The sequence below is a fragment of the Pan paniscus genome, chromosome 1 (genome assembly GCF_029289425.2).
Source record: "Pan paniscus chromosome 1, NHGRI_mPanPan1-v2.0_pri, whole genome shotgun sequence".
NCBI classification, from domain to species: domain Eukaryota; kingdom Metazoa; phylum Chordata; class Mammalia; order Primates; family Hominidae; genus Pan; species Pan paniscus.
In genome coordinates, this window is record NC_073249.2 from 198796384 (window position 1) to 198812823 (window position 16440).

The 16440-nt window shown below is 38.7% G+C and overlaps 1 protein-coding gene across 5 annotated transcripts in view; it reads left to right on the plus strand.

Moving 5' to 3' along the window:
• EYA3 (EYA transcriptional coactivator and phosphatase 3) overlaps positions 1-16440 on the plus strand; it is a 119216-nt gene that overhangs the window by 32457 nt on the left and 70319 nt on the right. For all 5 annotated transcript variants that reach the window (XM_003828080.6, XM_024929234.4, XM_055096108.2 and 2 more), the window contains 2 exons: positions 8694-8737; positions 14466-14545. In XM_003828080.6, the coding sequence (XP_003828128.1) occupies positions 8694-8737; positions 14466-14545 (124 nt within the window). The remainder of the gene's footprint in view (positions 1-8693; positions 8738-14465; positions 14546-16440) is intronic.

Sequence of the window (16440 nt, forward strand, 5' to 3'; positions counted from 1 at the left end):
TATTTTTCTTTATATTGAGAAATGCATATTGATGATTACTTTGTCATTATTCTTCTAGCCCTCTCAGTTGAGCTAAGTATAAAACTAGGAAGACATTAGCAACTGGTAAAAAGACCTTTTGAAACATTTGAAATGTGATCCCTATCCCTGGTGGGACTTTAATTATCAGGGAAATGGTAGGGTTAAAAATTATCTTGAGCAGTGTGTTTAGGATTTACACTATTGGAACAAATAGCTGAATTATAGATACTATATGTACCAGGAAAAATTATGCCATTGAGTTTTTAATGTGGTAAGACAAAGGTCTAGTCATATTTTTAAAAGACTTATGTAAGTGTTGACATACTGTTGAAATATGGGTATTGTTAGTTACTCCTTACCTATTTAAGGTAATGAGAATTGTGAGGCTGACCTGCTAACAAGTCATCTATCTCTTCTGCCCTGCTTCATTTCCTTGTCATTCTCTTGAACTTCTGTAACATGATGTGCAAAACCTGATTATTACTTCAGAGAAAGGTAAGAAATTGAAGCACTTTAAAACCAAAATTTCTGCTGACTATAAATGGTTGTCACAGGGCATTATTTTCTTATTGATTTATGCCCAGATCTTAATATAAAAAGGTGATTGAATGACGACATGGAGAGATCAGTGCCACTGAAAGAAAAGTTGAGTGTTTACTCATAGTTCCCCTTGAAACAAGAGGCATAGCATGCCACACGGGGGAAGTACCACTGTTGGTCAGGAGGCAAAAAAGAGTGGGAGGAAGGCATGGGCCACAGACTTAATGAGGTTTCCACAGGAAAAGCAAGGTAGGCAGGGTAAACAGCTTAGGGTTGACTAGTTTGAATAATTCTTCAGGCTTTGTGGCCTATGGACTATCCCTGGTTTTCTGGTGGTACTTTGTCCTGGGTTGATTTATGATTTAGGGCAGGAGAAATAGGGGCTTAGTGTGTGAGAGTTAGATAAAGGAGGTGGTTCAGAGTATGGGCACTGGATCTCAGGGGAGATAAAAAACAACTTTGGCCTTGAGTTTGGCTCTGTAATTAATGGATGTCAAACAGACAAATACAGAATCTAAGAAAACACAATACTTATTAATGTTTAAAATAGAACAGGAAGAGTAATGACACATTTTGAGGTAAAAAAAGCTTTTCATAGGCTGTAGTGGAGATCTAAAATATGAGTGGAAAGAATGGTCCCATCCCAAGTTGATGATAAAGCCAATATTTTTAATCCTAGAGATGTTACTGATGGTCGTTATTATTGAAGTTATTTTAATCCCATTGTCTCTTCTTGACTCTTCCTTATTGAATTATCCCTTCTCTTATTTCTCCACTAATTGCTAGCTCTACCTCAAGATTTTGTTCAGATCGGCTGGACGTAGTGGCTCATGCCTGTAATCCCAGCACTTTGGGTGGTGGAGGTGGGTGGATCACTTGAGGCCAGGAGTTTGAGACCAGCCTGGCCAACATGCGGAGACCCCATCTCTACTAAAAATACAAAAATTAGCCAGGTGTGGTGGCACTTGCCTGTAATCCCAGCTACTTGGGAAGCTGAGGCAGGAGAATCACTTGAACCCAGGAGGTGGAGGTTGCAGTGAGCCGAGATTGTGCCAGTGCACTCCAGCCTGGACAACAGAGTGGGTGAGACTCTTCTCAAAAAAAAAAAAAAAAAAAGATTTTCTTTAGATAACTCACAATGCAATAAATTTTAACTTCAGATTCTTTCACTTTCCCTTTATTGCTTATCAATCTTCAACTGAGTTGTAAATAACTTTGTTATATTACTATAAATCACCTTCCAAAAATGCAAGAATCTTATCCACAGATGAGGGGATCCTTTTGACTGATTATTGTACAGCCTCTACTTGGAGAATAGAGTATAAAGAACAGCAGTGGATTGAGAATAAGAAATACCTCACACTACAGTTTACACACTGAGAGTCCCTGAAGAAGTAACATCATCACCCTTTGATACCTTAATTAAAAATCTTATTCTTTCCAGCTTTCCGTCATATACTTTACCTATTTATAGCCTAAATCTTTTAAGCTATCAATAAAGGTGTTGAGTGTTCTTAGAGAAAATATATAATAGCTCCAGGTGATTGTCATATCCTTTCTAGGTGTCTACAAAGGTCTGTTCAATAATCTGTTTTAGAACACTGTCATCAATCAGCATTAAGTTAGCACTAGTTTATGGTTTCCAGCATCTAATTCCTCTCTACCATCACCTTTAAATTAAAACAAACAAACAAACAAACCAAGTAGTGAAACATTTCTTTTTGTTTTGTTTGAGACAGGGTTTCACCCTGTCGCCCAGGCTGTAGTGCAGTGGTGCCATCTTGGCTTACTGCAGCCTCCGCCTCCCAGGCTGAAGCAATCCTCCCACCTCAGCCTCCCAAGTAGCTGAGACTACCAGCACACCCAACTAATTTTTTTGTATTTTCAGTAGACACGGGGTTTTGCCCTGTTACCCAGGCTGGTCTCGAACTCCTGGGCTCAAGCAGCTCCCCCACCTTGTCCTCATTTCTTTATATTCTGTTTCAAGCACCTCTCTTATTCTCTGATTTTTCAGAGATGATAAACACTGGTTTAGCAATCATGTTTGTTAAGTTACAGGTCTATGGGATAAAGCTTCTATGAATCTGGAGGGTTAGAACTTATTTAAAATAATTGAGGTGCTTGCTTATAAATATGGGAATAAACTCTTTTGAAAAATTTAGGTATGCTATTGTTTACATTTTGTAGATTACTCTTCTTGATAGAGAAGACAAAAAGATTTTTTTGCCTCCATCAGAAGTCACACCTAACATGCAGTGGTAGAACAGGAAGTTGTCTCTGCCATAAATATTTACCTCTCTAATAATTTGGAATGCTTACCTCCCTCTCTAGGTCCTGCTTTCCTTATGTTAAGTTGTTGAAGTCAAATTAATAATTAGATAGCTATTAGTAAGCACAGTCAATGAAAATGGCATTAAATTGTTTTTTGTGTGAAATTTCATCTAGGTTATGATCAAACCCTTTACCCCTCTAGCATATGGAATATGACTTTTTAGTAAACAGAACAGTGTCCTTCTGTTTGTTGGACAGTGTTGGATAAATCTTGACATAAACATCCTTTTTATAGTCTCCATGACGACTTTTACCCTACCATTATATTTATTATTGCCAAGATTACAATTTACCTAGCACTAGCATGCTTTTGCCTCTTGTTTAAACCTTCATAGCCATTACTTGTAAGTCATCACAGAGTAATTTCAGAATGACATTTGAGATGCTTAATACAATTTTCTTAACTAGAGAGTCCTATTTCTTAAGCCTGTCTTGAAATTTCTGGGATTCAACTTTGTTCTTGCTGTCTATGGTAATAACACTAAAATTTAACAATTACATAGCGCTTTGTTTTTCATAAGCAGTTCACTCTTTTCCTGTTTAAATTTCATCTTTACATATTATGTTAACAGTGCACATCCTTAAGTTTATTCAGCCAGCATCCTTGTACTGTTAATGCTGCTGTTTCCTGCTGTTGAAACATGAGCCCTGTGAAGTAGGTAGTTGTATCTTTTTTTTTACAGGTGAAGAAACAGATACAGAAAAGACACGCAGTGAATTAACTCTCAGAACTTAGCCTTGAGCCTGGATATTCTGAATTTGTATACTGGGTTTTTTGTTTCCTTGCTGTGTTATATTTAAAGTGTGATTATACATTGTAGCAGAAGCAAAAATAGAATGCTGATTTATGAATTTGTCAGTGCTTCTTTCTTTTTGTGTTATCATTAGCCATTATATGCCCATAGGATTATGTCATTTTTTAAGATACCAGCTTTATTGACATGTAATTTACATATCCTACAATTCACCCTTTTAGCGTATACAGTGCAGTAGTTTTTAGTCTATTCTAAAATGGTTTTGTAACCATTACCAGAATAAATTTTAAGACATCTTCCTTTTTTCTTTTTCTGTTTTTTTTTTTTTTTGAGACGGGGTCTCATTTTGTCACCCAGACTGGAGTACAGTGGCACAATCGTGGCTCACTGCATCCTTGAACTCCTGGGCTCAAACAATCCTCCCATCTCACCCTCCTGAGTATCTAGGATTACAGGTGTGATCCACCACACCCAATTGTTTTTTAAATTTTTTGTCGAGATGGGGTCTTACTCTGTTGCCCAGCTGGTCTCAGACTCCTGACCTTAAGCAATCCTCACTCTGTTGCCCAGGCTGGAGTGCAGTGTCACTATCTCGGCTCACTGCAACCTCCACCTCCCGGGTTCAGGCAGTTCCCTGCCTCAGCCTCCCAAGTAGCTGGGATTACAGGCGCCCGCCACCACACCTGGCTAATTTTTGTATTTTTAGTAGAGATGGGGTTTCACCATCTTGGCCAGGCTGGTCTTGAACTCCTGACCTCGTGATCCACCTGCCTCAGCCTCCCAAAGTGTTGGGATTACAGGTGTGAGCCACTGCCTCCGGCCTATATTTTTACAAGTGATGAGAGCATACATATTCTCCTAAGAATTTTATAGCTTTAGCTTGTACATTTAGTGCTTTGATCCATTTTCAGTTAATTTTTGCATATGGCTTGAGGTACGAGTTCAGCTTTATTTGTTGAAAAGACTATTCTTCCTTCGTTGAATCATCATGGCACTTTTGCTGAAAATAATTTGACTGTAAATGTGGTACCCTTCTTGAAAATCAGTTGACCCAACAAATGTAGAGGTCTATTTCAGGAATCTCAATTCTGTTCCAGTGATCCATATATCCATCCTTATGCCAGTACCACACGGTCTTGATTACTCTAGCTTTATAGTAAGTTTTGAAATTGAAAAATGGGGCCAGGTGCAGTGGCTCATGCCTGTAATCCCAGCAATTTGGGAGGCCGAGGTGGGCAGATCACCTGAGATCTGAGACCAGCCTGGCCAACATGGTGAAACCCCATCTCCGTTAAACATACAAAAAAATTAGCCAGGCATGGTGGCACGCACCTGTAGTCCCAGCTACTCGGGAGGCCAAGGCGTGAGAAATGCTTGAACCCAGGAGGTAGAGGTTGCAGTGAGCCGAGATCGCACCACTGCACTCCAGCCTGGGTGACAGAGTGAGCCTCTGTCTTAAAAAATAAAAATAAAAAAGAAATGGAAAAATGTGAGTCCCCTAACTTTGTTCTTTTTTTTTTTTCAAGATTGTTTTAGCTATTCTGGGTCACTTTCATTTCCATATGAAATTTAAGATCAATTTGTGAATTTCTTCAATGCAGCCAGCTGGGATTTTGATTGGATTGACTGTAGACCAATTTGGGGAGTATTACCATCTTTACAAGATGAATTCTTCTTTCCCTGGATGTGGGGTGTCTTTGCATATTTAGCTCTTCTTAAATTTCTTTTAACGTGTATTGTACTTCTTCTTCTGTTAGGTTTATTCCTAAGTTTTTTTGTTTGTTTGTTTTAGACAGTCTTGCCTTGTCACCCAGGCTGGAGTGCAGTGGTGCAATCTCAGCTCACTGCAACCTCCACCTCCCAGGTTCAGGCGATTCTCCTGCCTCAGCCTCCTGAGTAGCTGAGATTATAGGCGTGCACCACCACACACAGCTAATTTTTGTATTTTAGTAGAGATGGGGTTTCACCATGTTGGCCAGCCTGGTCTCGGACTCCTGACCTCAGGTGATCCACCTGCCTTGGCCTCCCAAAGTGCTGGGATTAGAAGCGTGAGCCACTGGACCTGGCCATATTCCTAAGTATTCTATTCCTTTTGATGCTATTGTGAATGGATTTTTTTTTTCATTTTTGAATTGTTCACTGCAAGTATATAGAAATATAATTGATTTTTGTATGTTTGTCTTGTATTTTGCTGCCTTGCTGAACTTGTTTATCAGTTCTAGTGGTTTCTTAATGGATTCGTTAGGATTTCTGTATACAAAATTATGTCATGCAAAAAGAGATTCTGATTTTTTCACTTTTAACCCTAACGGAACTTTTTCAGCTTTATTGCTTTCTTACTTCCTGGCAGCTTATATTACTGTCCTACTACTGTCCTGGTATGGCCCCAATTCCTTGGATACCAGCTGCTTGTATAATCTATACTGGTTTTGTTAATGAAAATTGTTCTCTATAGGACTGGTTGCTACTTGAATCTTTGCTTACTTTGCTGTGTAGTTTTCAGTATTCATTATTGCAAGTACTATGTTACTCTGTAAACTCTCCAGAAAATTGTTGCTCAATCTTTGCTATTTCTCTTAACAACCAGGAATCATTTTCTGTCAGTTTCTAGCTTGTATTGTTTGAACTGATACTTCTATAATTGAGTAAAATCTGTCTGACTTCTTTAGTTAATTTACCTGCCTCTACTGCCTAGTTAGTACATGCTTCCTATCCCTGCCTTAGAGGGGGGCATAATTGCTCAAATCAAGACAAACAATGGGCCATATGAGGTTAAAAACAAAACAAAACAAAAAAAACATTGTAACACCTTTTCCTTCCCCAGACTTTTCTGCTTGGTAGATATGACTTTAGATACATTTTCTCCCTTTCTATTTATGAATATGTACTCTGCACTGGGTTGGCACGGTAATAAATTAAAAATGAAGGAGCATAAAGAAGCATAGTTCTTCCTTGAAAGTAAATAAATTTTTGGCCAGGCGCAGTGGCTCACGCCTGTAATCCCAGCACTTTGGGAGACCAAGGTGGGCGGATCACTTGAGGCCAGGAGTTCGAAACCATCCTGGCCAACGTGGTGAAACCCAGTGTCTCCTAAAAATAGAAAAAATAGCAAAATTAGCTGGGCATGGTGGTGTGCACCTGTGGTCCCTGCTACTCGAGAGGCTGAGGCACAAGAACTGCTTGAACCCGGGAGACAGAGGTTTCAGTGAGCCAAGATTACGCCATGACACTCCAGCCTGGGTGACAGAACAAGACCCTGTCTCAAAAAAAAAAAAAAAAAAAATAATAATAATAATAAATAAAAAGTAAATTTAAAAATGTTGCTCCAGGACCTTTTTTTTTAATCCTTTTTTCTTTTGGAGTTGATTAGCTAAATTTGTTGCTCTATACCTCTAATAAAATGAAGACTATGATAAGTTAGACTCCTCAGTGCTCTAATTTTCTTTGTTTAAATTACTGTTTGAAGAGTATAGACTGTTTTGGTTACTCAGCCAACCAGCTCATAATTACATTTCTTTGATAGCAAAGAGTCTTTGGATGAGCTAAGCATAAATTCATCTCCACTATTGGAAGAATATATTATTATCTGACCATATGTAACTACTATCATCTTTAGGTAGGAAGGGCGGAACATTTTATAAAAAAAGGCTATATTTTGTCATTTGTGAAATTATGGCAGGCAGATAAACTAGATAGTTGAATTTTTCTTGTCTTTAGCCTTATAGTTTCCAGGCAAAACACTGTTTTCCTATATTATCTAGGTCAGATCATATTTCCCTCACCTCTTTCAGTGAGATAGTCGTATACATTGGTAATACAGTTAGATTTTTTTGTCACAGTCTGCATACTATCCTGGAATCCCTCAACCTCCTGGTTGTTTTATGGTGTCTTTTATCATATAGAAGTTTAAAATTTTTGTGTAATCATATCTATTTTCTCCTTTATGGCTTTTGGATTTAATGTCATGCTTAATCAGGATTTGCCCACCTCAAGGTTTTGTTTTTTGTTTTTGCTTCAAATGCTTTAATGTAATTTTTGTTTTAAATTTAGAAATTTTTTTTAAATTGCCTTTGTTTCTTTATTTTCTCTTTTTTGGTACCTATGAAAATTAAGAGAACATTGAATGGAACACATTTTGACATGCCATAAGCAAGGAACCAAGAATGTCTGGTCATGGTTGTGTATTCTCATGAGGAGTATATGGCCACGACAAATTTTATGGGGCTTGCCTGTATTATTTACCTTGTCTGAAATAGTCAATGTAATATTAAATATCTATGATTCCACCTGATACGCTTGCTTCAAATTATCTAGGAGAGTTTCTGCCTTCTTCTATTAGCTTGAAATACTTTTAAATATTCATAATTTGAATGGCTAAGCATATTAGACATGTTTCTACTACAACCAGTTCTAACCAGAGAGTTCTAAAATCAGATTCTCTGTAATATGAAAACAGAAAAATCCATTAGTATTAGCCATTATCTTTCATTTGTGGATTCTTACACTGTTTCAATGGAAGTGCCTTCTCCCCAGAAGGAAATAGAAAATGTGAAATATGAAAAGAAAAAATACAGGGTTAACAATATTTTCTAAATTACTGGTAACCTGATAAGAATTCATATTAATTTTTGACACTAAACTAACTTAAGTATAAAGCCATTTTTGTTAAATAAATGAGTAGATGATACTTAGATTCCCATCTTTACTGTTTGTTTAAATATAATTTGCCTGTTACAGTATAAAACCAACTAGTTTGTATCAAAGCTTGGATACTTTATCCTAGTAAACATTCTGTCTACCTTGAGTAAAAATTCTGGTAAACAGTTTTTTTTTAATCAGAAGAACACTTTTTTCATTAAAAAGAAGAGCTCCATTTAAAAAACAAACTTCATTTCTAGCTCTAAAATATAACAAGGGTTAATTAAATATAAACTAAACAAAATTAAACAGTTATCCTGTAATAGTTAATAGCCTGTTGTTTGAGTAGCTAAATGATTTAAAAAACAGATCAAGTACATTGATACCTTTGTATATTTATTTTTGCAGGTGAAAAAAGCCAAGATGCAGGAATCAGGAGAGCAAACTATAAGGTATGTAAAGTTTGCTTTCTTTTTAATGAATTACTCATAAGTTTTTTTTTTTTTTTCACATGCTGATTAGCGTATGGGCATGCTTTGCCCTCTTTTTGGTTCTTACCATCAGCTGTTACATTTTGAAATTATTTGGTTTAAGATTAAAATTTCCTTTCCAAATAGTTTTTTCCTGAAACTTGTGCACTGATTTGTTCTTATGCATTCATTATTTATTCAACAATATGTACCAAACTCATGTTGTATATCAGGCACTGTGCTACATAGAGGAGACTTAATGGTAAAGATGAAAAGCACCATATTCTTCAGTCAGACGTACAATATACAGAATAGGAAGCATAAGCGAAATAAATAAAATCCAAGAGATTTGGTGTTAATTACCAAATGGTTATGAAATGACTTAGTCATTAACCCCACTCCTCTTATAGAAAAGAGGAAGCTTGCGCCTGGCACGGTCGCTCACGCCTGTAATCCCAGCACTTTGGGAGGCCGAGGCGGGCAGATCACGAGGTCAGGAGATCGAGACCATCCTGGCTAACACGGTGAAACCCCGTCTCTACTAAAAATACAAAATTATTAACCGGGCGTGTTGGCGGGCGCCTGTGGTCCCAGCTACTCAGGAGGCTGAGGCAGGAGAATGGTGTGAACCCGGGAGGTGGAGCTTGCGGTGAGCTGAGATCGCGCCACTGCACTCCAGCCTGGGCGACAGAGCGAGACTCCGTCTCAAAAAAAAAAAAAAAAAAGAAGAGAAAAGAGGCAGCTTGTTTGCACCTCACAGTTTGGCTTCTTCATACCATGGTTTTCAGTTTTCCACAGTTCTTACCTTCTGTTGTTTGTGCACCAACCATATGAGCCAGTAACTGCATCACCTCTACCACATTAATTTCAAGAATCCTACACTTTTACCTCCACACACTATCATCCCGGCTCATTTATTCTAGAACTGCCATGCTAGCCATATGATGTCTTAAACTATCAATTAAATCATCTGTCATATTTTCACCATCACCCCTTAAAAAGAACTTTAGTTTCTTCCTTATAAGAGACCAACATGGCGGAACCTTGTTTCTACTAAAAACACAAAAATTAGCTCGGCGTGGTGACTTGAGCCTATAATCCCAGCTACTTGGGAGACTGAGGCAGGAGAATGGCTTGAACCCACGAGGTGGAGGTTACAGTGAGCCAAGAATGTGCCACTGCACTCCAGCCTGGGCGACAAAGACTCTGTCTCAAAAAAAAAAAAGGAACTTAACTGGCCAGGTGTGGTGGCTCCACTTTTGGAGGTCCAGGTGGGCAGATCGCTTGAGTTCAGTAGTTTGAGACCAGCCTGGGCGACATAGCAAGATGCCGTCTCTATAAAAAACACAAAAACAATTATCCAGGAATGGTGGTGCACACCTTTAGTCCCAGCTACTCGGGGCTGAGGCAGGAGGATTGCTTGAGCCCAGGGGCCAGAAGTTGTGGTAAGCCAAGATTGCGCCACTGAACTCCGTCCTGGGTTGGTGGCAGAGCAAGATGCTGTCTCATTTAAAAAAAAAAAAAAGAAAGAAAAATAAACTTAACTATAAGATCTACTGTAATTAGTCCCTTACAAACATTCTTAACTTCCTCACTTTTTTCTGTCATACTTGCCTAGCAAAACCACAACCCTGATTAAACCCAACTATCCACCTATTCTGTACTTATTCCCAATCACTTGTACATCGTGAGAGAAAAACACAAAATTGTGCTAACTGTTCCTAGTTTCTATTCACGATAAGATCTAAAACAGGCACTTAATCCCCCTTCCTGGTATGTCTGATTTCCCAGCCTCTAAAATCATCTTAATTCCTTTATTCCCTCCCTCCTTGCCCCCTACCTTCTCCCTTTTCCCTCCCTTTCCTGCTATTTCCATTCACTCAGCTGTGGATCTTGCTCCCTAGTTCAAAGAGAGATTAGGAACATCTCCCTTCTCTCACCAAATCAACCTACTTAATCTGCTTCTCTTGGATATTGTTTATCTTTCCTCTGAAATTCCCTTGCTCTTATCGAAGGCTAACCTCTCCAGTTGTTTGAAAGAACCCATCACCTTCATCTTTTCCTGCAATTATCTCTTCTTTTACCTTCAGCAATTTTTTTACTATGATAAAATACACACAATATACAATTTACCATTTTAAGTGTACAGTTTAGTGGCACTAAGTACAATCACTTTGTCTTGCAACCATCACTACCATTCATCTCTAGAACTTTATTCATCTTTCCAAACTGAAATTCCATGTTCACTAAACAATATTCTCCATTCCCCCATCTCCACCTCCTGGCAACCACCATTCTACTTTCTGTCTGCATGATTGTGACTGCTCTAAGTACCTCACAGAAATGGAGTCATACAGTATTTGTCCTTTTGTGATTCATCATGATGTCTTTAAGGTCTATCCATTTGTAGCATGTGTCAGAATTTCCTCTTTTTAAGGCTCAATAATACTCCATTGTATGTCTGTTCCGCATTTTCTTTATCCATTCATCTGTTGTTTGTGTTGTTAATAGTTCTGTTGAATGAGAAGGAGGTATTTGTTGTGCCACTTTATGGACTTGGATGTTGTTGGGTTTTTTTGGTCATTTTATTTTAGAGCAGTTTTTTTTTCATGGTGTATTCATTGTTAAGCAAAATTTATGTTTATATAACTTTGAAAATAATTATATTTTGAGGCAGTATGTCATTTCTCTAAGGATAATAATTTAAATATTTAACAAGTGCTAGAGTTAATTCACTGTCTTGGTGCTGTTGTTTCTATTTATTCTCTAGATGCTCAGTTGAGTGTGTAGGGGATGTTGCTATAACATAATATTCTAGGACCATTGGGTTTTAGAAACTGGTCCAGTGGATACTGGATCATAGAAATATCACCAACTTCTAAAATATAGGATCTACAAATAGTCTTCAACAGTGGGTATAACAGTGAACCTCATACTTAACCAGGTACATGTAGAAGTCAAACTAGTTATTGATGTCAGAAAAATTCTGGTTCAGTTTTATGCCCTTCCCCTGGTAATTCTATGTAAGTAGGTGTGAGATGGGGTCCAGAAGTCTATTTTTATTAACTATTCAGGTAATTATAACAAATCACCCAGTTTGGGAAACTGACACAACTATTCCATATAATTTCTTGCCCTTACCCTTCAATTTCCATAATCACATCTTAGTACATTAAGTTCTATTACAAAAATATAAACATTTGAGTAACAAGATAAAAATGAACCTTACTTGGGGATTTAGCTTTAAAATTAATTACAAATGAGGAAAAATTATTTGAACATTCAAAATATACCATTAAAGCTGGACACTGTGGCTCACACCTGTAATTCCAGCACTTTGGATGCTGAGGTGGACGGATTGCTTGAGACCAGGAGTTTGAGACCAGCTTGGGCAACATGATGAAACCCTATCTCTACAAAAATTACAAAAATTAGCTGGGTGTTGTGGCACATGCCTGTAGTCCCAGCTACTTCGGAGGATGAGGTAGGAAGATCACTTGAGCCTGGGAGGTCAAAGCTGCAGGAGCCATGATCGAGCCACTGCACTCCAGCCTGGGTGACCGAGTGAGACCCTGACTCAAAAAAACAAAACAAAAACCAACAAAACAAAAAATATATACCATTTTTAAAAAATCCTTATTATACTTGAATATTAGAAGTCAGTTTCAGAAATGATACGAGAACTTTATAAATTTTGTGCTATATATTTTTTATATAAGCAACATTTCTTTTTACAATTTTGCTGTGTAGAAACTACTCTTACCTTTGATTAGTCAGCATTATCTTTCCAGATATATAGAACCTCTGGTACAGTGTCTTCCACCTCTCCCTAGAGTGTAGAAGAACAAAGCAAGCTTCTTTCTAGGGTGCATGAATGTAGGAATGATGCCTGGGCTTTGAAGAAGTTGTGATATAATAACAGTTACAGTTAAAGTGTGCTTACTGTGTTCTAGCTTTGCTCTAAACATAAACTTATTAGTCCTCCTAACAGCCCTATGAGGTAGGTTTCATTTTTATTCTCGTTGACGGATGTAGAAAGCGGGGAACAGATAAGTTCAGTGACTTGTCCAAGGTCATAGGGCTAGTTATTGGCAGAGTAGAATATGAACTTGAGCAGCCTCTGACTCTAGAATCAACACTCCTAACCACTGTGCTATAATGGGACATAATAACTGAAGAATGAAAAGTAGAGGAGATGGAAAAGAGAGAACATTTTGAAGAATGAAAGTTAGAACAATCTTCATTCCAGAATTTCTGTGGAATCTCCCCAGCATTAAACTATCTAACATAATGACTTGTCCTCCCAGTTTATGTGACTTATCATTCTCAGTTTCTCTTAATTTTCCTTATAAGTTAAAAAAAATGATGTTGCTTAGTCCTGGCTATAATAACAAATAGAAAATGAGGTGTTTGTGTTTTATTTAACTGGGAGATAAGAGAAATATAGTAGAATGAATCTTAAGGGTTTAGAACCCCCGCTTGGAAACAAATGTATAATTTTTGTTTGTTTGTTTGTTTGTTTTGTTTTTGAGACAGAGTCTCACTGTGTCGCCTAGGCAGGAGTGCAGTAGTGCCATCTCCAATCACTGCAACTTCTGCCTCCTGAGTTCAGGTAATTCTCAGGCCTCAGCCTCCCGAGTAGCTGGGACTACAGGCGTGCACCACAACGCCTGGCTAATTTTTGTATTTTTAGTAGAGACGGGGTTTTACCATGTTGGTCAGGCTGGTCTCAAACTCCTGATCTCAAGTGATCCGCCCGCCTCAGCTTCCCAAAGTGCTGGGATTACAGGTGTAAGCCACCGCACCTGGCCCAAACGTGTAATTTGAAAACACTTCTCATATGATTATGGTTTGTAGCTGATCAAGAACCACTGTCTGAAATCAAACGTCTCCCTACCTTCCTGTGGTACTTTGGGAGCAAGGTAACAGAGCACTGTTGCACAGAATGGTGACTGTAATAAATAATATAGCATTGTATATTTCAGAATTGCTAAAAGCATAGAACTTAAGTGTTTTCACGTTTTTTTTTTTCACAAAAAAGCAAAAGGTGTTTTATATATCAAAACATCACATTGTACCCCATAAACATATAATAAAAAGTGGCAGAGCAATGTTTTACCATATGGTGTTAAAGAAAAATCTGACTTGCCAGTGACTTAGCTGGAATTTCTGAATTATATAAAAACTAAAGGGATCTAGAGATATAAGAAAGAACAGTAGGCTGGGCGTGGTGGCTCACACCTGTAATCCCAGCACTTTGGGAGGCTGAGGCGGGCGGATCACAAGGTCAGGAGTTCAAGACCAGCCTGACCAACATGGTGAAACCCCGTCTCTACTAAAAATACAAAAATTAGCTGGGCATGGTGGCATTCACCTGTAATCCCAGCTACTCAGGAGGCTGAGGCAGGAGAATTGCTTGAACCCAGGAGGCAGAGGTTGCAGTGAGCCGAGATCGTGCCACTGCACTCGAGCCTGGGTGACAGAGTGAGACTCCATCTCAAAAAAAAAAGAAAGAGCGGTAGAATGCTGAGGGTACTAGCCCTGGCCCGAACTCTCTTCAAGTAGTTGTTAAAAATCAACAATAAGGATATCATGAAGATTTACTTTGCCTCTTACTTATATAGCCTAGGAGGAAATGGGTTTGAACTCATCACTTTTAGCAATGCAGCAAATCAATCAGGGGCTAATGTATTCATTTTGGTTCTCCCAGTCAAGTAAGCAATCCAGATGTCAGTGATCAGAAGCCTGAAACATCAAGCCTTGCTTCAAACCTTCCCATGTCAGAGGAAAGTAAGTACCATATTCTGTGCATGATTGAACAGATATTCCTATAACTAGTAATGCTTTTCTTATAGAGTTGGTTTTTCGTAATTGCCTTGTTTGTCCCAAAATATCCAGAAGGCTCTCCCATCCTTGTTTTTGTGTGTGTTTATCCTTGAGCCCTCCTGTAAGCTTTATTGACAGACCAGCTGAGAAAAGATCACATGGAGTCCACTCACCCAAGGAGTCGCACGCCGTGATTTTATTTTTGTTTTGAGATTGGATGTTTTAAAGGTAATAGTGTCTTACAGAAAATCAGAGACAACTATGCTTAACCATATATACTTCCCATGTATATTTTTTAAAAAGGTGTAACTTTTTTTTCAAAGGTGTGTCTTGAGTTCTATATAGTGTTTCCTCAAAGGTGATTCTATTCTGGTGGTTCTCAGACCTTTAGCCTACATAAGAATCATCTAGAATACTTGTTTGTAATGTAGAATTCTAGTTTCACCTCCAAAGATTATCATTCAGTAGATCTGATGTGGATAGGGAATCTGCATTTTTGACAAGTTAGCTAGGTGATTCTGGTCCATTGGGAAACTGTCCATATTGTGGAAAACCACTCTAATTGGTAAAGTGTCTCCTCTAATTTCTTGAATTTCCCACTCATCCCCAAGAAAAAGACCTGTTCCCTAAAATCTTATACTTTACATACTTCAGGGTCAGGAAGTAAGTTGAATATTCTTGCTCCTTCCAAATAATTTCCTTTTTTCCTTCAAATACTTTGGTTCAACTGGGCATGGTGGATCTTGTCTGTAATCCCAACACTTTGGGAGTCTGAGGCAGGAGGATCACCTGAGGCCAGGAGTTTGAGATCAGCCTGGGCAACAAAGTGAGACCTCCTCACTACAAAAAATAAAATAAAATAAAATAAAATAAATAAAAACTTTGGTTCATTTGAAGTCTACATCTATACCTTCCCCTACCTTTCTATTTTTACTTTAGACTGTCATCCTATTCATTCTGTTCTTTATTTTTTTTTATGTTTTTTGAGATGGAGTCTTGCTTTGTTGCCCAGGTTGGAGTGCAGTGGCACAATCTCGACTCACTACAACCTCCGCCTCCCGGGTTCAAGTGATTCTCCTGCCTCAGCCTCCCGAGTAGCTGGGATTACAGGCGCATGCCACCACGCCCAGCTATTTTTTGTTTTTTGTTGTTGTTGTTTGTTTGTATTTTTTAGAGGTGGAGTTTCGCTCTTGTCACCCAGGCTGGAATGCAATGGCAAGATCTCCGCTCACTGCAACCTCTGCCTCCCAGGTTCAAGCCATTCTCCTGACTCAGCCTTCCGAATAGCTGGAATTACAGGCACGCACCATCACACCTGGCTAATTTTTGTATTTTTAGTAGAGATGGGGTTTCACCATGTTGGCCAGGCTGGTCTCGAACTCCTGACCTCAAGTGATCTGCCGGCCTCAGCCTCCCAAAGTGCTGGGATTACAGGCATGAGCCACCACACCCAGCCATTTCCTTCTTGTCAGGATGTAAGCAGCATACTTGCTCTTGTCAGATATAGAGCCTATTATTTGTGTTTCATATGCTGTTTTTACCTTCCCCAAGGACTTTGGTACTATAGTTTTCTTGCCACCACTTGTGTGTCATCACGGTCTTCCCTTTTTATCCTTCCTGTCAGTAAAGAAACATCTTACCATTTTAAAACATAAACACTGCTCCCCCGACCCCCCCCCCCCCGCCCCTCCGCCCTTGGCTCCACATCTCTTACTAGTTATGGACCTTCTCTTTGTTCTGTGACATATCAGAACTTCTGCAAGAGTTGCCCTCACTTGCTTTTTCACCTCCCATTCACTTCTCCAGCCTCTCAAATTTAGCTTCTATCCTCAATCTTCCAGTGAAACTGCTGTCGTCAA